The sequence below is a fragment of the Vanessa atalanta genome, chromosome 1 (assembly GCF_905147765.1).
Source record: "Vanessa atalanta chromosome 1, ilVanAtal1.2, whole genome shotgun sequence".
NCBI lineage: Eukaryota > Metazoa > Arthropoda > Insecta > Lepidoptera > Nymphalidae > Vanessa > Vanessa atalanta.
This window is the reverse complement of record NC_061871.1, coordinates 4,683,905-4,706,009: the sequence shown is the minus strand read 5'-3', so window position 1 is coordinate 4,706,009 and position 22,105 is coordinate 4,683,905. Positions and strand designations below refer to the sequence as shown.

Sequence of the window (22,105 nt, the reverse complement as noted above, 5' to 3'; positions counted from 1 at the left end):
AACTATACTACCATTGTAAAATCAACCATATTTTCAAGTCACAAAATTACTTTTAAGATGATGCAGTTTTTTATTTGGTGGTGTAGGCGTTCGAACCGCCTTCGCTGCAGTGTGTTCCGTAGAGCGTGGCGAGCGATGGCCGCGCGTGCGGTCGCGTGTTCGAGGCAGTAATGGTGATGGAGCGGCTGGCGGACTTCGTCAGCAAGTCGCTGGAAGGTGGCGAAGCGCCTGCACCACCTCCAGAGCCTGGAGATTCTGATGATATCGACGAGGAGGTAGACATCACTGCGTTAGAAGAAAAGGCACCACCGGCGAAACGACCTAGAAACTGGCTTGTTTCTCCTGTGCCTCTGCAGAACTACAAGAGGGAAGAGGACGATGAAGACCACAAACACGGTAAGAAATAAAATATTTTAGTGCAGAAATAAGAACACATGTCCAATTTTATTTGATATTAAGACGCCTAAGTATTTGACTCCTTTTTAGCGGTACAAGTAGCTTGCACATAGTTTCATTTCGGTATTTGTAAACAAGTCGATTTCACCAATTAGTATTGGAGACTTATGATTTGGTTTGATTATAGCAATGCAAGAATGGTTATTATAAAAGTATGAAAGCGAACGCGCTTTGTATTCATTATTTTTTGAAAACGTTATCAAATCGTTTGCTTTTTTTGCATTAACGCTATAAAAACGTCTGTCAATAGAGTGAGAGCAGCTTGACCAATTTCCTAGCTTCTGCCCACTCTTTTTTTGGAATTGCTAACATCCAAAATGTTAGTTTTCCTCAAATACTACGAATAGACATATTTAAACAAATAATATTCTATATGTGTGATCACATGAATACGAGGCCTAATGATTTTTGACGTATTATGTGACTGTAGATTGAAAAAAGCAATATTATACATAAAGTTTACCAGACAAAGTATATGTAAATTTGTAGGGGGATTTGCGATACATTTGGCCAATGAAAAATGTTAAATAGCTTTTATACTATGGGTTTTTCTACTATCTAAACAATTCGCTGTATTATATTCAAGTATTTTACTCTCAGCTTACATAAGTATAGTTATTTACTTACCCATATTTGATTTTATGTAAACTAATGTATAGTTTCTAATATATATTTGTATTATGTCAATTTCATAATCGTAATCTTAAATCAATTTGGATATAACTTTGTACACTTAACAATTTTGTAATAAAAAGCAAATGTTTTAATCCAACCTATCTTTTACCTTAAAATTTTAACGTACGTACATTTTCTACCAATTATATTTCAAATTTCACCAGTACAGTAAAATTTCTAACAAATTTGTATTTACAATAATCTTGTGATTTCTAAATAAAACGTACTGTAATTTTTTTATTTTAATATTTTTTTCCGACACTGACGCACGATAGATATTCGCTACCGGGTAATGAAATTTGACTAGATCTAAAAGCACTTAAAATAGATAACACTAAGATTTTATAAAAGATAAACATTAATTGTGTTTTCTCGGATTTTACATTTTGATTTTTATAGTAGTCTTACCGTAACCGACTGTCCTCTTTTGACTTCTCAGCTAAGTTATAATTTTCAATGTGGTGATCTCTATCTAATATACCAGGAGCCCAATTTTTTTCACGTTTCTTTTTAACGTATTTTGATATTTTTTTGATATTAAAAGTGTTGAATAAGTATTGTATAAGATTATATTGTATTTGAAGTTGCCGCCGGTTCGGAATATAGATTCCATCGAGAGGAAATGAGTAGAGCATTCATAGATACTGTTTTTCTCAAATGAAATCTGATTGATCATTTATAATCAAACAAATAAGAATACGTACCCTACTCGACACATTTTAGTACTTACCTACTTTTATATCAACGATAAAATGTTGTATTAAGAATTAGTTTTTTACATATCTTTTATTTATTACTTTATAAATGTAAGACTTGAATTTTTCAATTTGTAAAGTAATTAGATGATTAAATTCCAATATAATGTATTAATTGAGTATACGTTACTTTACGCTTAATACTAATTATTCTGTTATTTATTATGTCGTCAAAATTGTCACAAAGTGATCGACTAATCTAAGTCTTTATATTTATTAATATAAATAATTAATAGTTCTTTTTATATTTATCATGTTTTGAACAATGTTAACAAAATTATCACATAAAGGTAATAAGAACGTAGCGTCGCGATTTTCAGGTGACCTCTAAAACAGATAATATACCAAACCAGTAATTAATTAAGGAAACTTATGAGATGAATATAACGATGATAAATATTTTAAGTCTTTCCATTGAGATTATGACATCATCGTCATTTATAATCACTTTGCTGTTATAATCTGTTCGAAATAGACAAAGAAATAGAATAGATTAATTGAAATTTCCAATCTAATCAAACTTATATCACGACAAGACAAGAGACAAATACAGATCAAGAACCTACAACAGGTTTTATAGATTCCAGTCTTATTTATATCACTTAAAAAGAACAGGTCGAATTTTTTAATTTTATTTATGTATGGTTTTTCTACATTTTATAAATATGCATCGAGTTATTATATTATATTGGCTAAATGGATTTTTATTGACCTGAACTTTAATAAAAACCAAAAATGAAACATGAGTATTACAGTGGTATCTGCCACGCTGCTTACCTTGGGGTTGCAGCCGAATGGGCCGGCCGGCCGGGGAAGTACCATTCTCTCACTAAAAATCGGCGTAAAGTCGTAGTTAAGCTGCCGCGTTTCATCCGGTATGTGAGAGTCTTGGAGGCCCGAAGTCCCTCCCCTCCTAAAACATGATGTTTGTGTAGAAGTTAGTTATATTACCCTAGGAGGACACCTACTGCGGTGTCAGAATCCCTTGCTGGCATCCATGCTCTGGACGTACACCACCTGAGTAGGGATGCCTTGGCTGCCTTCCTGAGTTCATGGGCAATTTTGCGCTCGTCACTGTTCGGGGTAAGCGGAGCAGACATAATGTGGCAACCCTTTTCACCCTTACTATGGACTTCTGTAACATAAGGGGGCTGAACTCTAACTTGAACGCGGTTCATTTTCACCTTCAGACGGTAGAGTTGGCTTTGCTCTTTCTAAGGACTTTATAGACTAACATAGAGTTTAATTAGGCGTTTGTCTATCGCTTAGTTAATTTGTCTTTTCATTATATACTCATTACGGGTACAATACTTGATAACGGTAACGAACCTAGGCTATCTTCTTAATTTCAGTTGTGATCTGTATATTAAAATATAAACAGCGACAGCAATTTTAATTCATTTCTGTTGCGTGATTTTTTTTTTATTTTATGATGCCTATATGTGCTAAAATTATATTTATAAGATTTAAAATACGAAAAGGTAAAGAAAAGAAGAGAAATGAAATTACCAATGCTTTATTATTTCAACTAGCAACTGTTAAATCTACTTGTAGTATTTTATATAATTGCAATAAACCCACAAACAAATAAAAATATTACGTTTAGTTTTGACATGCAATTTGAAATACATTTTTTGTACTTAGTCGTATTTTTTCTGTAATATTTTTTTTTATAATTACTGATATCCCTGACTGATATATCAGTTATTACTTAAATATTGTTTCCCTACGATGAATGTGATTTCAAAAACATATTAAAATCATTATATTAAACCACAGTAAATTTATTTCACGAGTAGACATTACATCGCCAACTACCCACCAAACTTGGGACCTAACTTATTATTTTCTTTGTGTTTGTTACACTGGCTCGTACACCCCTGTTTTTGAAAACACTTTTTACTCAATCACCTTCACATTTAAATGTATTACTATTATATAAACATAAAAAACGATAAAAATATTGAAGTAAAATTCAAAATAAAAGCTTGGAATTTTTTATGTTGTGTGATTTATCACACCCATATTTTTTTAACTTTTATGTGAATTAAAAACATGTCATGTCATGTCAATAATTTCTTGTTAGCATTGTGTCAAGATATTACTATATTCTTGCGAATACTATATAAGCCGGACAATGACAATTAAATATGTATACAAAATTTCGTGTCTATCCTGTTGACCGTTGAGTTCCTTCGCCTTGAACCAATACTGGGCGTCGATCAGATCATGCTTATTGCTTACTATAAAAATTTCATTATCATCGGAATTGAACCAACATGCCATATTACAACTCTGTGAAATATGTGAAAATGCTTCTAATTCAGCTTCTAATTTGACTAAACACATTAACAAACATTGCAAGTTTAATAAAAGCTTTTAAAAATTAGAATAATTACCCATGTTACAGTTATAAAGTATCGCAGCTATTATCGGGGAATCGAATCACTTAATATCTAAAAGGGCTGTCTGTGCATTGCTTGGCAATTAATCACCGTTCGCAAATCTTAGATGCTCAAGGAGTTAAAATGCCCCTGGGACGAAAGGGGAGAGGGTGTGGCCCGCAGCACCGCCCACGTTTGGATAATCCCTCCATTTACATAATTGCCGTATAAAAAGGAGAGCTTCCCAATTTGCTAAATTGCTTCAAACGACATCTTAAACGTATCGCCGCTCGTTCGTCACTATTCCGAACTCACTTCTCCCCAAATCGATTAGCGCATTGATTCTCTTAAAGACAGTCTATTCAATTAATAAATATCGTTTAGCTTTTAGACACACTTATTGTTAATGAATTTTATGTCCATAAACAATTTTTTTTATTTACTTATTTCTAAAAAATATTACTTATTCCCTTCCTTACATTCAAATATTGTACAGTATTTTCACGATATTGTTCTTAAGCTATTATTGTTATTTATTAGATTATTAAATTTTCACATAGGTATATGTTTATAAAATGTAAGGCTCATTTTCATTTTAGCATAATATACCTATAATTATTTTCATCGTATTTGCAGTTGTATTTATTCCCTCGTTACCTTTGCATAATTTGTGATCATAAAAATTAGCCCTCAGATTAAAACAAAAAAAAAATATGAGTAAAAACTAGATGGGTGGGGTAGAACTGATTTAAAATTCAGTTTTAAGATTCGAACCACATTTACTAACAGATAAAGTTAAAAAAAATATGTATTGCTAAACAAATAAAACAACCAATCAAATCGTATACAGTAGTGTTGACGTCGTTAACGAGAAATATTTATATCACTGATCAAATTTGTTTTTATTTAGATTTCACTGACAAGTCAAACGGAGGAAACAACAATGGGACTGGTGGTGGGAAACAACGGCGATCGCGGACGAACTTCACGTTGGAGCAGCTCGGTGAATTAGAAAGATTATTCGATGAGACTCACTACCCTGACGCGTTCATGCGAGAGGAGCTTAGTCAGCGCCTCGGTCTTAGTGAAGCAAGAGTCCAGGTAACGACTAATACTACGTGATAATGTAGCATTATTTTTTTATTTCTCATAAGACTGACAACATGTTATTCAGTCGTAATTGTAATTATAGCATTATAATACGATGTAAGTATACAAAATGAATAACGATGTTTATCACCATAAACTCTATAACAATTCGGATAGCCCTAAAAATGATCACGTGCGATATCAATTAGACGGAAGCGATCCCCTGCAATCGGTACGTAACACTACGACCCTCATTACTAATGCACGTAATTACCACCCAACAAGTGCCGTTCTATTGGCCATATATCGCTATTAGCTCTCAATTGGTGCTAAGTAGAATGTATCTGAAGGGGACGTATATTTACGGCAAAATATGGGAAATACATGTATACCTATAGAAAGATGATGATGAAGATTATTTCAAACTGTAAACCTTTATATTATAGTTTGTTCAATTAGATTATAAGGGCAAGGGAAATAAGATCTTTGAGATTTCAGTTTCGCGGCGCAATGACGATGTCGAGATTTCTTCTCTAACAGCATCATTTTATTTGGGCAAACCCCACTTACTATCGTGTAATTTGTCTAGTACCTTATTTATAAATCGTCTTACTTAAATAAACAAAAAGAAAATTAAAATAAATTAAATAATGGTAGGTACTACTGTTATATTCCATTTTATTTTATTAAAAACGATGTTAATTTACAATTAATACTAACAGAAATGTATTCATAATTTAAAAATACTTATTTGTATTCAGGTTTCATTTCATTTATTTAATCTTGTTTCAAGATTAGATTGTATCAAGCGAGCACGGGTTTATCGGCAATATATTGCGATTAGTGACCGATCAGTGTTAAGTGGTATCGTCCGATGTTAGGGGAAAAGGAAATAAATGGATAAAAGCCACCTCTGACCCCAGCTCTTCGTCTTAACTAGTGTCAAGTAAAGGTGTTTCGGTATAAAAGCTCAAACACTTCATTTTATGTTTTAGTAGTTGTAGAAAAGTGTATTATTTTTGTATCACCAACTTATTGAAACTTTTAACCAAGTTTCCAAACAATATATTTTTTAATTTAATGATACGTTAATATAATTTAATTGCTTAATTATCAATACGTAAATTTTAGCGGATACCTTCTCTTGATAATGTAGGTTTGTACGACGAAAAGATTTACCGAAATTATGATTTTAAGCGGAGCGCTGCATACTACAATTTAAAGTTTTTTCTAAGTGCCATTCATTTAAGTACACTAAAGAAAATTATTGTAATTTTAATCAAACGTAATCGTAAATTATGCATATATGTATCTTTATTTATGCAAATTAAGAGACTGCCTGTAGTTTCAAAGTAATTGCTCTTTTTAAGTTAATATTTTTATTTTATTTGTAAGCTAAACCAAAACAATCATTTTTGTCCACCTGTAAAAGATTTAAAGACAAAACGGTTAAAACTTACGAATCTAAATAAGATAGATCATTATGTTCCTTTATTTCAAGGTACCTTGTTATCTTTGTCGCATCGAAATCGGCTGAGTTTATAAAAAGTTAAAACAATTTAAAGTTCAAGTACATAATTATAAACCATTAATTCCGACACATAATTTCTTTACTAAATAATAATCCCCGGTATAAAATAAAAAGCGTTGTTTTACTTCCACTAAAATAATTATTCGATGTAATAAGATTATTTTCTGCTGATAAAACCAAGACTCACAAGCAGTTAGTTTTTAATAAAGACATATCTCTGAATATTCCTAGCGATATTTTCGTAGATATTCCTAGCGACTGCTTCACTCCGTTGTGTATTTAAACTGTCGCATCTATAGTCGACGACCGATTGCTGACTGGGGGCGTATTCATTAGCTTTGATTAAGTTAGACAATTCCGACTAAATAGAAAGCAAACATGTAAATATACCTTCATTTTATGCTAAACTCGCCTATCGGTACATACGTAACGTAATCGAATTAAGCGTATGGCCTGTGACCCGGAAAACGAATGCATATGTGACTTAAATACCGAATGAGATTCTCTTCTAAAAATCAATAAACTGAAACGTAAATCAGACGATTCTTTACTGATATAAACTTTCTAAATTAATAAAGACAATATATTTATATCTAGATATGTTTGTAAAATAATTTGTTGATTTAATTATTATATCGTCACATAATGGGCTGCGATTATTCTGTATTAAATTTATGACTTTAATATTTATTGCCAGTATCGATAATGGACTAATTTATTGAGTTGATATTTATTTTTCCTGTTGTAATACCATGCGATACCAAAAAGTATTTTATATACTATGGAATAACGTGCAAAACAAAATCTTATATTCTTGCTTATGGGCTGTATGGGCTTGTGTTTTCTTTTGGAACTAAAATGTCAACTAAAGTTTTTAAGCTATTTGCTTATTTTTACATCATATATGTACACATCGTCGTTTTCAGTTATCAGCTCATGTAATCATCATTGTCGACTCAGTAAGCGTACATTTTTGAGACATTCGGATTTCTTTTTTTAATTCACAAAATGTGAAATACTTTACAAGTTATCGATATACTTGAGCTGACTGAGATGATTTCGGATTACATTTCGCATACACTCACGAAGACGCGCGCCTACAATTTAAATTATCGGCGTGCATTAGTAGAGTTACGCTCGAGTTTACATGATATCTTAATGTGTTTGAGATAATTAATATAATAACAGAAAAGAAAAAAAGTTAGATTATATTCGTTAATGCATGCCAATAATTAAACGTGGAGGTGCGCGTCTCCGTAATGAACATTTCTATAACTTATAATTTTAAATAACCTTGAATTGAATTCACATGTTCATAATACTCTATGGTAGGCAGTAGATTTGCATCCCTCTGTCATGCAATCAGGCCGGTACGTGCCCTCGCTAATGCGGTTAACCGTGTTCGACTGTTTACTTATGTGTTCACCATGCTCACCCATGTCGAGACAGTCAGGCTGCTGTTGGCTAGCACAAATCACTTAGTATTGTCACTCACATTGTTTGTTAAACGTTACTAATACAAAATACTTAGAAACTTATGCTTTACCTACTTATAAGTATTCATAAACCCTACCTTTAGTCAGTACCTTATTTTCTATGTATATTGATTAACTATATATATAGTATATTCTACACAGAAAATAGAACTACTATTATTACATAATTATTAAGATACATCCCTAACGATACAACATGGTTAGAAGATACTCTGTTTTCTTAAAGTAAAATGTCCATATAACACGTAGATACCGAGAAATAAACGTAAATATACGAACGAACGATTAGTAAACGAACCTGTTACATTTACAGCGAATTTTATATCTCAAACGAAATTTTGAAATAACCAACAACTAGTTGTTAGTAGATAGGTAGGTACATAAAATTCTGCTAGAGTAATAAAGAACGATACAATTTTAACTAGGTCGGCAATAATAAATTTGTATTTACAACAATAGTATTTATTCACAGGTGTGGTTCCAAAATCGTCGAGCAAAATGCCGGAAACACGAAAGCCAGATGCATAAAGGTATGCAATAGTGCTATTTTTATTTGTAATACGATCGATAAACGTGCATTACAATAAACATTTCGTCAGTGGATAGGAAGAAAATCTGAAGCGCCATAATTCTTCTTGTAGGAAATGTGCTTTAAAGATTTTACTTTAAATCTCATTTTCCAAAAGTATCATTCTGACATTTTAGCGTTTCTTCATATGCAACTGACGATTTAATTTTTATTATATAAAGCAAAATTGCTCACTTGTCATCCCTTCCCCGCAATGACGTTAACGCTTACGGTAATGAAAATTTTAATGAAAACAAATGCTCGAATCATGTATTATGCTAAATAAATTCGCCGCTTAATGTAGTCGAAAAGTAGAAATTGCAAATGATACTGGCGAACTACATCCCCCGAGTTGGCATCGCTTTGCACAATAACATCCACTCGAGTGGAAATTTAATACTTAGTGTTGCATGCTTAATGTTAACGTATTCTGAAAAGTTTTTGTTTCGAATGTAATACTTTTTATGTTTAAGCTAATGATCGATGTGTTAAAAACATTGGTGATATATAAACGATTTTAAATTTTATGCTTCCAATATTAATGCGAACAAGAGTTACAAACAAGCGTATAAGGTTTATTTTGATTTTTCATTGTTTTATTATGTACATATTCAATAAAAATTACTTTATATATAAAAGATCTGTTCATCATTTTCTGATGTTTGATTATATATTTTAACAGCAACTGTGTTTATCAATGCTTAATATCTACAGTACTTTCAATTCAGCTTCATAGACCAGAGCAATGGTTATCACATTATGTATTCTCCATCATACCGTCTAACTTGATTACTAGCTCCCGCTGGCACCGCTCCGGTCCGACTCTAACAGTTTTTTAATTCGACCATAACTCACACGAATGAATAATTAAAACGGGCCGGGTGGGAATCGCAGGAATCCGTAAAAAACCTGCAAGCGATACACATAAACCGATAAATTTGGAGAATGGTATAACGCACTTAGCGATTGAAAGATCTCACGCTATGTCTAGTATACGTTTAAAGAATACAATTATTTTACATTAAATCGGCTAAACTAATACTTAAAATGATCAGCAATAATATAGGCGCTATAATTGTTTTATTACCAATTGTCCAAGAAATTGCACAAAAAAAAACACAGGTGAAGCTACAAATTAGTCAAAATGTTAGCCCTAAACATTGGCCTATTGACCCGTATTATTAAGTAAATGTCATAGTTATAATGGCTTATATCACAGTTATCAACACAAATTGTAATTGTGTATTGTAGTTTTGCGGGGAATCTTGTCCCTGCACCTCTTGTTAACTAACAAGAGGTGACAGGATGCCGGGAATCCGGATACTCTAAGATTACACTTTAGCGTGATTGCGTTGAAGAACCGCTAAACAGAGCGTAAAGCGGAAAAAAGCCGCTCTCTGGAATCGAATAAAATGATTCCCCGCGGGAGCCATTCGGACGCAATCCCGCCGTCCCCTGCTAAATGTCTTATTAACTTATGTACCCCTTCCCCTCCCCGCGCCGCCTAACATGAGAACAATCATGTAAAGTGAAATGAAACGGTTATTTGTTACGTTTGGCCCCTTTATATCGTTTAGATTACAAATGTTATTATTGATTATATTCATGCTCGTGGTTTCGCAATTTATCACTTTATTTGAATTCATTTATTGTTTCAAACTCATTTTATATTTATAATTCAATCTTCAAAGATATTCTCAAAACGATACTTCATGTTAATTTTTTCATTTTATTTTAGACACGCTAAAAATACACGAGATTAGTTACAGATCTATATAATTCTAATGTAGATATCTAATTACCTAATAATTATTTATAATCTTAAATACAAAATATATAATTTATTCCTTATTTTTAATTTCGTTCAAAGTTATTAAACAAAGAAAAAGTAATATATTTAGTTACGTACATAACAAATCATAAAGCGACCGTAGTGAATCTTTATAAAATTAAGGATTCATTTTTAACGAAGGTATGAATCTCGGCCGAGCTGTTCCCGCTATAAAAACAATAACAGGCGCAGTAAAATTCAAAAAGAAAAAATACATCGACGCCTAATTGTTCCCCTGTTCATGAAATTGTAAAGTTATTTGCACACTGTGAGGGTGGCGATGTTTTATTACGCAGAAACCGCTGTAAAGATGTTCCGAACGCTTTAAAATAAGCGAGAGCGCTAAGACCCCGCACCAGCTTACCTTATAATTCGATTAAATTAAACAACTCAGAGTTAATCAAATAAATGCACGGCGGTCGCAGGGGTGAAGGGCGAGCGGCAGTATGGGGGTGCTGGACGCGCACCCGCTCGTATTTATGTCGGCACTTCTCGAAAGTAATTCGGTGTCAAATATGGAAATAACTCATACAAGCAGAGGGCATCCATTTTGATAATGTCGACGGGCGACCGGAGCCTCTCTGATTTACACATAGTGTCGATCCTACCCGCTGCGTACGTACAATTTGTAGTAACGTATAAAGTTTATTTTGCATGATTACTAACATAGACGTATATAGACATCGCGAAGGGAAATTTAACGGAAAATGTTAATATTCGAATGTTTTTAAAACGGTTTTGTAATGCCATGTATAATTATGCAAATACGTATTTAGGTAATTATACATTAGTATATACAAAGTGAGATACTGTGTTGTATAATGTATGTATTTATATAAAACATGTTTAGTTCGACTCTACAGTCTGTCATTGTAATAATTCGTTATAAGTATACATATTTACAATTATAACTAAAAAATATAATTGTATTTGATGACATAATTTACATACTTACGTTGAAATGTTTTTGAGTATATTGATATTATTAAAGCTAACTTATCAATAATTGAGGTGAATCTGAATTTAATTTAATGAATCTTTTGGAAAAGCCTCAGCGAACACCTTAAGTCGCGTAGATCCTTGTTAATTTATTAATTGCGCACTTCGCCCGGAGCGGGCTATAAACAACGAATCTCACTTAATTTACGAGCAAATTATGCCTTACTTAAATATCAATTTAATTAAGTGGAGTTCGGGAACGGATCTCGTCGGATTTGCGAAGCGGTGGCTGCTCGTTTGTCTCTGCCAATCGAGTCGGATCAATGCACAGTCGCCAAAGCGAATTGATTTATTTATAATCATTTAAACTTGCTACGTAATCAATATCATACAATTAACTATTTTTATGATTACGTAATGTGAATATTTGTAAGGAATTGTTAATAAATACATTATATACATACATACATTTTCTCGTCTGCTTCTTGACTCTTAATGAATCATTTGTTTTGTGATTAATGCATATAACACATTTCATCAAGTTCCTTTAAACAACAACATAAACTCAATAACATTACAGTTGATTACATTTGTGTCTTGAATGGTTTGACCGATAACTATTTTCCTCCTTTTGCTTTATATAAGATAAGATGAACTCCATAGTCTTATTGGTTTATAAAGTAAAATCCGTTGCTAATTATAATGTGAAAATGCATAGAAAGTTCTTATGATTGCGTCAGGTTTGCTTGTAAGCGGTGGAGGTACGCCGCTAGAACCGTGTCGCGTGGCGCCCTACGTATCTGTGCCACGGCTGGCAAGTACCGCACCTCGCGCTCCTCCACCACCGCCACTACCACTCGCGCCACATCCACCGGCCACCGCATTTGCACCCTTTGATTCAGCTTTATTGTCCGCTGCAGCGCATCAGGTGAGCTCGTAACAAAATCTCTTTCTATCTCTCTTCTTCAAGTGCAAAATTAAGAGTAACATTGTTCATATTTGAAATAGTATGCAAGTGCAGCGGCGGCGGCTGCAGCTGCCCTGTGTCCTCCGTACGCGGGCTTAGCGGCGTTGGCGGCGCGGTGCCGGTCGTCCTCCATTGCAGACCTACGGCTGAAGGCGCGAAGACACGCGGCGGCGCTGGCGGCTGCGAGCGTTCCCACACCGCCGGCCTCCGCCTCTGCGCCCTCACCTGTTTCTGCACCTGCTGACACATAGCCCAATCTATGGCTAAACATACAGACATTTCCTTAATTTGTCAAACTTATTACTTCGTAACGATTAAATAATGTCGTTAAAATATACTAAAAATATGTTTCTGCGATTTAAATGTACTTTTGTGAATTTTAAGACCGTTTAAAGTAAATAATTCGACCAATGAGTAAAATTAATACGAAAATGTATTTGTAAATGAATTAACTGTGATAGTTGAATGAGTATTCGGAGAGAAAGATGATGATCTCATTATAATTTTTAATATTGTCTTTATTATATTGTATTATTATGTACCAACTGGTAAATATTTTAACTTCATAACGTACAGAATGTCTTACTATTATTACTAGGTTAAGAAATGTAAATATGGAAAACGTTAAATATCGTGTTTAGACACTTATTCTATAATACTTCAACAAAAGATCGATACTTTAATCATAGAAATGTACTAATAATTATATTAATTATATACTTAGTGAGAAAGTTTCTTTTTCTTATTTTCCATGCTTACAGACAACTCTATATTTTTAAATTTATAAATAAATACAAAGATGGATAGTTAATAATACCTTAATGATTTCTAAGATTCTAACTTAGGATAGAATAAATGACTTCGCTTTCATTCAATTGAATTACGCAGAAACGGCGTTACTATGATGAAATGATATTTTATTTTCACTAGGGCTGCCCCAGTTGCAGTGACATTTTACACATTAAGACTTTAAATAATCAGTTATTATCCCTACATCGTTATAAAATATCTTTTATTTAATTAATTAGGTTAAGTCTAAATCTTTTGTTTATAAAAGTAAAATAATTTGTTTTATTACATCGACAACCCTACATTGAATTCCCTAAGGCTGCATTCGGAGGATTGTTTCTACATTTGTAGCGGTGATTGATGTTGTTCGTGCAGATTACTACGAGATACGAGATTGGATACCTGTTAAAGTTACGGTATTAATGATAAAGATACGCGTAGTTACGCGGACTGGGTATTTTTTTTTTTGTCATTGCAGGAATACATTTTATTTGAGTCAAACTTAGCTCTACCTAATCTTGTTTAGATTTAGCTTGATTGCGTGCTGAGAAAAAGTAAAATGTAATTTAGTTTTCTTCGCTTACAACACTTATTGTGATTTAACGTTAGCCAATAGCCAGTTATCAATAATAATAATGAAAGTATTTTAATCTCTCAAGAAAATATATATTTTTATATTTTAATACTAATTTAAAAACTATAGCAGCTGTGTTACGTTTTTCTTACCCCGAGTTTATTTACGACGTCCTGATTTTCGAACGCTTTGTTCAGGCCCACGGCGACAGGGAACTTGTTTGCGCAAGCTGTTAAAAAAGCCCGCCCTCGCATCAGGAGCGCCCAATTAGGGCGGCGACGTTGCTGATTGGGCGTAATCGGGTTAGCATCGGAGACAAACATGACTGCTTGCCGCATGTCGAATGCTTCGTGCTGCATTCACACGTTGCCTCGTCGAAATTTATTTCTCTATCTATTACTTACTTGAAGTGTGGTAAATATCTAAATTAAACCCTTATTTTTCGTATTGATATATGTAACGAAATCTTAAAGTCATGCTTGATACACATTTTTATTTATAACTTAGACAAAAAAACTGGCCTCAAATTTATATTTTCTGGACCTCATAAGTAACATTACATTATACATTCACAATTTTCGCACCAATCAAGCATAGCAAAACATTATAAAATCATTTTATTTTCGAATAGAATTTATATTACAGAATGGGATTGGTATTAAAAAATTTAAATTCTAAGTAAAACTACGAGGTATGTTAGGAGAAGGTTAGCACTTATTATTAAAAAACAAGCAATAAATAATATTTATAGAACCAAATTGCGAATAAACAATTTTATCAAGTAGCCTTAAATATAAAATCTAGGATTTTCTACGCCAGTAGATAAAGACGACATATCCCAGTCCCATGTATCCTTCTTTCGTAGTGGATCGACCTCCTGGATGGTCAAAAATTATATTTTTGTGTGTGTAGTGTTTATAGCTGTCCCAAGCTTTTACATATTTACCGTATAAAATGAATATGAAATTAAATGTCAGAATGTGGCATACCCTACGACATAATAATAATAAATTTTTGTAGGATAGCCGTATCAAAATGGTATCAGATATCAAACTACATCGATCGATATATCGATCACGTATCAGACAAACGGGATGAACATAATAAAGTATCATATAAGTATTATTGAGCTATAAAGATACTCCAGTTTTTGTGAAACTTGAAAATGTTATACAAATGCCTTGTGGTCTGTATACAGATCCCACAGAATCAAATTCTGGGTTGGGCCAGTAAAAGTTATTGGATTTTTCTGTCAAGGCAAAGTTAGCAGTTTTACACTACCGTATCACGGAAAGCATTTAAAGTTATTGATTTTGCAACATATAACTCGCTCCGATCGTCTCAGGAATGCCACATCCTCATACTATAAGAGTAAGGGAATATAGAGTGTACTTTGTTTACGTTAAGAATAAGCGCTCTTAATATGTTGCTCATTTTTGAGATATAGCTTAATATATAAACTACGTGAGCGTAGTTAAAGAATAAATTGTCGTCCGGGTACTGCTACAAATTAATAAAGTGCAGTAAGCACCTATGCAAAATCATAAATTAAATTTTCTTTATAATTTACGATCATAATACTAAGTTTTCTAAATATTTTTATATATACCGATTATTTTACGATGATCCGTGATGGCCCAGTGGTTAGAACGTGTACATTATACACCTTAACTGATGATTGCGGGTTCGAACCCAGGAAAGCATCACAAAATTTTTATGTGCTTAATTTATGTTTATCATGTCGTGCTCTACGGTGAAGGAAAAAATCGTGAGGAAATCTGCATGTGTCTAATTTCAATGACATTCTGCTACATGTGAATCCACCAACCTGCACTGGAGCAGCGTGATGGAATATGCTCCTAACCTTGAAGGCCTCCTCTTTATTTTGAGGAGCAAAGATGTTGATCATTTTGTCGAATCATTCAATAGATATGGATACGCATCCTGATCTGTTGATTCCGTATCCAGTCTAATCCACCGTTTGAAATTCTTAATCATGTTTGTAAACGGTTCAGGGTTCATCCTCATCTCACCCCTCTGCCTAGTTGGTCGCCCTTGCCTTACAGCATCTCTGTGTTTCTATAAAATTTATATGATTATATATGCAATGGATCGAGTTTGTCTGCCTTAGTTTCAGTTAAGCCAAAGATATTTTATTTATCTTCAAAAGCAATACATAAGTTTTATCAATAGTTCCATTGTAGCACTTCTACAAAAACAGCTTTTCTGGTCTTATGAGTTGTAAAATATAATTGTAAGTCTGATAATAACAGTAGGTATATTATTTGTAATAATATGAATATTATTATGAGTTTGTTTAGATTTTACTGTTCTTTGTACATACATATTTATTTTTATGTAAGATTTGTAAATATACATACCTTCTACGTTATAAAATTTTAAACTGTCTGGCTTACACACAATGCACAAAGTCATTTCTGATGTTAGAAATATGGAAATTTGTATTTAGGCTTATTTCAATGAATTAAATAGAGTTAATAAAGATTTTTTTGAAAATTCATGAAACTTGGGATGAAAGATTGTATGGAATTTCGCCATTTTTAAAAGTTACGAATATGGAAATCTATATTTAAGAGTAAAATAAAATTTCTTCATCGTTTTTGAAAGTTCATCCAATAAGAGGGTTAAATAGAGAATGAAAGTTAAATGTTTCCAATGGGTTACCATCGGGTATACGGCTAATATTAAAAAGTGTGTACGTACGCCGTTACGTCATCAACAACAAGAAGACATGCCGCAATAGACCACGGCATTTTTGTAATAAGGAATATTTTTAATAAGAACCGTTTAATTTGAAACAAGAAACAGTATACAAGATCACTGTTTGGAAAGCTCTGAGAAGAACTATGTATATATCGCTAAGAGAACAATTTTTCACAATAAAATCTTCATGATTCATTATTTGGCTTTTTTCCTGTTATGGTTGGAATACAGTATAGTTTCGATGGTTTTTACTATCGACAGCCGATAGTGATTTTTCGATACTATTAGTTTCTCAACATCAGTAATTTATTAGGCCAAGTAAAATAGTACATTTTTTGCAAGAAAATAAGTTTAAGTCTGTAATACAATCAATACAAGTTAGGGTGAACCTATATTATTAACACTGTTGCTGCTGTCAATATATATATTAAAATTACGATACATGTACGCTGCATTTATGTATTAGGTGATAAGAGAATATAATTAGTGTTGCTAACCAGAATTTTGTCTTGGAGGTAGACATAATTTCAAAAGTTGGATGGTTTTACTAATTCTACTTTGAAAAGTCGGTACATCTACCAACTAAATTTTTTAAGTTCTAAAAAGACTCCGGATAAAATTTGTGCTGCAAAAAATATTTCATCTTGTTTTAGGAAGGAAAAATATAAGATATAGAATAAAAAAAGTCAAAAATTATAAATGGTTTGTAATAAATATACCGTATAATACTTTTATGACTCTTTATTTTATTATTATACTTTACAAATTTAAGTAAATGAGTCGACTAGTTTCAAAGGCGGCAATCTGTGCATTTTTCAAAAAAAATGTTATTTATATGGCAACATAGACAAGTTTGAATAAAAACGTTTTCTTTTGGGCATTGCTTTCAAAACTGGTAATATGCCATTGAAAAAGCGAGTCAAAGTTTCATATCAGTTTCAAATCCGGCAATCTGACAAACTTTGAATTCAAAACCGGCCATCTCACGTTGTCGACCAATCAGAAGATATAGCTCATTTGCATCGTCTAACGGCCGCCGGAACATTTCCTTCTGTTTATTTTATTGTATTCTAAGTGTTTTTTTGATTGAACCTAATTAAAACAAGTAAAATTATAATTATGGAAGACCACCCCACCGTAGTAACCAACAACATTGCACGAAAACGCAAGAGAAATCCAGAAAATTGGGCTAGAAACCGGGCCATGGAATTGAGGTATAAGTTTATTCATAGGGTTGTCAATTGTCATTTCTTGACATAATATAGAAAGTAAAAGTTTACAATATTGTGTTCTGATTATTTAATTTTTGTTTAGGTACTCAGTAAAATCCTTGCCTGACAGAGTGTGCAACCACAACTCGAAAGCATTACAATGCGTCACATTATCAATGACTCAATTAAAAGAATTGCAAGATTTTTTTTATAAACAAATATTCGATACTCAGGAGACTCTTACCGCGAATGAAATTCAAGAAAATTATTGTGAAGGGACCATGGAACAGGTCCGCGATCTGCGCATATAATATTTTTTGTGCTTAATATTTAATAAGCTAAAAACAAAAAAAAATCTGTCTACCATTTTTTCTGTATTCCAAAAATTTAGTATACATAAAGATTTGTGACAACCCTGATTCTTGGATATGGTCTTTGCAATCAAAGATAGCTATCTGCGCCAGGTTTAATATCAAATTCGGCTTTCTTAAAATAATATTTTCAAAGCTAGCAATCTACAAAATTAAAATAGTTTTCATAACTCGTGTAGAATGATTTTTACTGTCATATAGCATTAATTCAACCTTATATTTATATATTATACTATTTAAAAAGTTTTGTAACCCCAAGTCAAACAAATGTAACCAAAATCTGTTTTTATTGTTTTACCAACATTTGTCAAAATGTTAGATTACCACATTTGTTACTAGTCGTCGGTTGAATTTATTTAATAAATTCAATCGAACTGAAGCACTAATATATTTTTAAAAATTGATGTGGTATCTTTGTTTTGCAAGAATTTAAAAAAGATTTTATTAAACACTTAATAAAGCAAAAGTACCTACTCAACATATTTGAATATTATGAAGGTCAACTTTCCACCACACGCGATAAAAATTCTAACGTCGATTTAAGTGCACAAAATGTTATTAAATCAAAAAAAAATTTATTAAATCAAATTTAAATATAAAACCTTATAAATTTAAATATTAAATTTGTTAGTTTAGTATAATGTATTAGATTTAAACTTTAAAAGATTGTAGATTTTTTTATGAATATAAGTAAATTTTGTTAAGAAAGAATTATAGGATATATTAAATAATTATATGGATGTTATAAATAAAGTGATGTGACTAGTCAAATAGTTATTTTATTTTCATTGGTTATTTTTTGTATTTTGTGTGGAATATTTTTACAATAATAAAATATTCTACTCGATACATTCAAGAATACTTCATCAGACAAAGCTGAATGACATGAACATTAGCTTTCGACGTTGAGATGTCAAACGTCAGAAAAATTATAGTCAGTGCCAAATCTTATCTATTGTCAAATACAAAAGAAACAGAATTTTAATTTGTTGTAATTTATTACAATCAAATAAACAATTTATGAATTAAAGTTTCTGCATAACGATAAGGGAAATGAATAATTTACTCAAGCACAAATTATATTCCTTAAGCCTACCCTAATTATGTATATTTTATTTATTTTTCAAATATTAAAAAAATTAAATCAATAAATTTAAGTCATATGGAGCTTATAAGATTATTAAAAGTGTTTTAAAACCAAATCGTTAATGTTTACAATGTCGATGAATTATGCTTTTGGATTCTCATTATTCCTGCTTGTTCTCGTAGCACTTAATATATTTTTTTTTTACACTCTTAACACGGTTGGCTTGAAATCTCATACATTTAACGTACCAAGTATAAACATAGATCTAACTCCAAGTGTGTTCAAAGAAATTTATGACTATCTCAATTATTTGCCTAATCAATATAAAAGCATAAATTCCAAGTTTGCATTAAAACAAAAAAATCTCATATCATCATTTAACACCACTAAACATGACAAAACTGAATCAATATGGAGTGAGACTCAAAATGTATGTAATTTATGATTATTAATATTTGCATTTATTTAAGTTCTATGTAGTGATTTTTTATTTTAGTGGATTAGTGAAGATTCATTATTTCCTCATGAAAATGGAGCTGCTGGTAAAATATTACATGCAATACAAACCACACAGATAGCTTTAGTTGATAATGCTCCAAAAGGAACACAGCTTAAACTATTACTTTTACTCGAGGTAAGTTCAAGTAGAACAATCTAATCAAATACAAATTATATTTATAGATAATTGATTTATAATCACAGCATCAACATTGTTAGCTAACTCAGGTACTGAGATAAAGATATATACAATAGACCATTTTATTTTTTTAAGGGAAAACAGAAAATATTTTTCAAGCCTAAACGTTACAATTTAAATCATGTGGTTAATGGTAACATTTATGCTGGTTTTGATCGACACAACTCTGAAGTATTTGCATATTACCTGGCAATGGTTTTAAACTTTAGATGGATTGCCCCTTCTATAATTCGACGTATACACCTCCACAAAGACATAGTACCCTTTGCAACTATGGGATTGAAAAAAACTATGATAAAAAATGGTAACAATTATATAACTTTCTTTTTCTATTTATTAAGGAATTTTATTTACATTAAATTAGCCAACAGTAATTTTAAGTGATTTTATGTTCTAGATAGTGGATCATTATGCATATATGGTAAATGTTTTTACTGTAGAAAAAATGAAACTGTTTGTCCTGACCAAAATGGAGAAATTGAAGGTGCAGCAATTTTATATTTAGACAAACAATTTAAAATTCATAAGTCACCCTGGAGACGGTCTTATAGTAATAGAAAAATGGAATGGGAAATTGATAATGCCTTTTGTAAGTAAGTATAACAGGGAATAAAATGGATTATGTGGAATAGTGTTGTATTATAAAAAAAAATATATAATATAATTAAACAGTTTGTAGTGCATAATATAGCAGAGCTATTAACAACAAATTGCATGGAATTTAATTATGATTCTAAGGGATGCTTATCTCTACTTGTGCCATTGGAATAGGTTATAGCCATACATTCAAGTAAAATCTGTACCAACTCAAGTTTTAATTGAAATATATTAAATAAATGTATAAACATTCACAAAGGCACTCCCATTAATTTATTGCCAGTGTGCATTTGTATGAGACAGTGACCCTTGAGCTTGCAAGATGCCTTATTGTGCTTGAGAGTGTGTCAATTTAATAGACAACACAACAAATACATGTATATCGCACATGGGTATCGCTTATAAAATCAATTTATCAAAAATTCAAAATATTTTGTTCATTTTGTTGTCTTTTTTAACTGTATTATGCACACTAAGATATCTTGTAAGCATGAGAGTCACTTGCTCATCCTCAAGCATGTATATAATTTAATGTGTAAAGGTGCGAGAGTAAAAAGATCTGTAAATGGTTTTTCTTATTATATAGTAAATCAATATGCAATTGTAGAAAATATTTTTATGAAAAGTATTTTTATGATGCATTTTTGATTCTTTTTAGGAAGGTGAAGGGATCGATGAGTACAAAACTATTGCTTAATTTAATAGATGTTGCCATATTTGATTTCTTAATACAAAATGGAGATAGACATCGTTTTGAGGTGTACAAAGATCAAATAATTCTATTAGATAATGGTAAAGGCTTAGGAAATCCGGCAGTAGATGAGTTGGATATTTTAGCACCTCTTTACCAATGTTGTATGTAAGTAATACAAAAACTTTTACAGAATTATATAGTGTTAAAAATAATTAAATATAATTGTTTATTCAATTTTGTCATAGGATTTCACCATCTACCTGGCAAAAATTAGAAATGGTTTCTGGTGGTTCTTTGACTAATACGATCAAGCAATTAGCTGCTCTTCAAGGTCAAAAGTTAGCTACAGAAGAACATTTTAAAGCTGTTGAGCGAAGATTGCTTAAAGTTTTTGCTACTGTACAATACTGTATTGGCAAATACAGCAGAGCCAAGGTTCTGAAAAACTGGCTGGCATAGGTTTTTGCAGATTGTTATCTTGGTCACTCAAATTTAAGTGCCATATCCAAAATATTTTACTAGAGTACTGAAAAAAACAAACACATGTACAAAGTTATAATTGATTTTTTCAAATAATTTTGTATGACAAGTTAAATAAATAAATTGTTTATATTAAACAACATTTATCTACTCGTTTTTTTTTATAATTTAAAAATAAATAAGCATAACT

The 22,105-nt window shown here is 31.8% G+C and overlaps 2 protein-coding genes across 3 annotated transcripts; both read left to right on the top strand.

Annotated features, from left to right (window-relative positions):
- The first annotated feature begins 144 nt into the window (after nt 1–144).
- LOC125066655 (short stature homeobox protein 2-like) lies at nt 145–12,942 on the top strand. Its single transcript, XM_047674852.1, has 5 exons — nt 145–396; nt 5,181–5,371; nt 8,859–8,916; nt 12,465–12,652; nt 12,733–12,942. The coding sequence occupies exons 1-5, from the start codon at nt 171–173 to the stop codon at nt 12,940–12,942; spliced, it is 873 nt and encodes a 290-aa protein (XP_047530808.1). The 5' UTR covers nt 145–170.
- A 6,335-nt stretch (nt 12,943–19,277) lies between these two features.
- On the top strand, nt 19,278–21,973 carry LOC125074151 (glycosaminoglycan xylosylkinase homolog). Of its 2 annotated transcripts, XM_047685422.1 has the most exons (6): nt 19,278–19,877; nt 19,944–20,081; nt 20,220–20,448; nt 20,542–20,737; nt 21,400–21,600; nt 21,681–21,973. In XM_047685422.1, exons 1-6 carry the CDS (start codon nt 19,569–19,571, stop codon nt 21,892–21,894), a joined length of 1,287 nt encoding a protein of 428 aa, XP_047541378.1. In that variant the 5' UTR covers nt 19,278–19,568; the 3' UTR covers nt 21,895–21,973. The 2 variants fall into 2 exon arrangements, with proteins under 2 accessions (XP_047541378.1, XP_047541462.1); XM_047685506.1 differs by lacking the exon at nt 21,400–21,600.
- Nucleotides 21,974–22,105: the final 132 nt, after the last annotated feature.

What these genes read in the sequence shown, in the direction of transcription:
- LOC125066655 (XM_047674852.1), top strand. Translation starts at nt 171, where the DNA reads ATGGTGATGGAGCGGCTGGCGGACTTCGTCAGCAAGTCGCTGGAAGGT. An exon ending in CGATGAAGACCACAAACACG is followed by an intron (nt 397 to 5,180) that starts GTAAGAAATAAA and finishes GTTTTTATTTAG; the next exon opens with ATTTCACTGACAAGTCAAAC. An exon ending in TTAGTGAAGCAAGAGTCCAG is followed by an intron (nt 5,372 to 8,858) that starts GTAACGACTAAT and finishes ATTTATTCACAG; the next exon opens with GTGTGGTTCCAAAATCGTCG.
- LOC125074151 (XM_047685422.1), top strand. Translation starts at nt 19,569, where the DNA reads ATGTTTACAATGTCGATGAATTATGCTTTTGGATTCTCATTATTCCTG. An exon ending in ATTGATAATGCCTTTTGTAA is followed by an intron (nt 20,738 to 21,399) that starts GTAAGTATAACA and finishes GATTCTTTTTAG; the next exon opens with GAAGGTGAAGGGATCGATGA. An exon ending in CCTCTTTACCAATGTTGTAT is followed by an intron (nt 21,601 to 21,680) that starts GTAAGTAATACA and finishes ATTTTGTCATAG; the next exon opens with GATTTCACCATCTACCTGGC.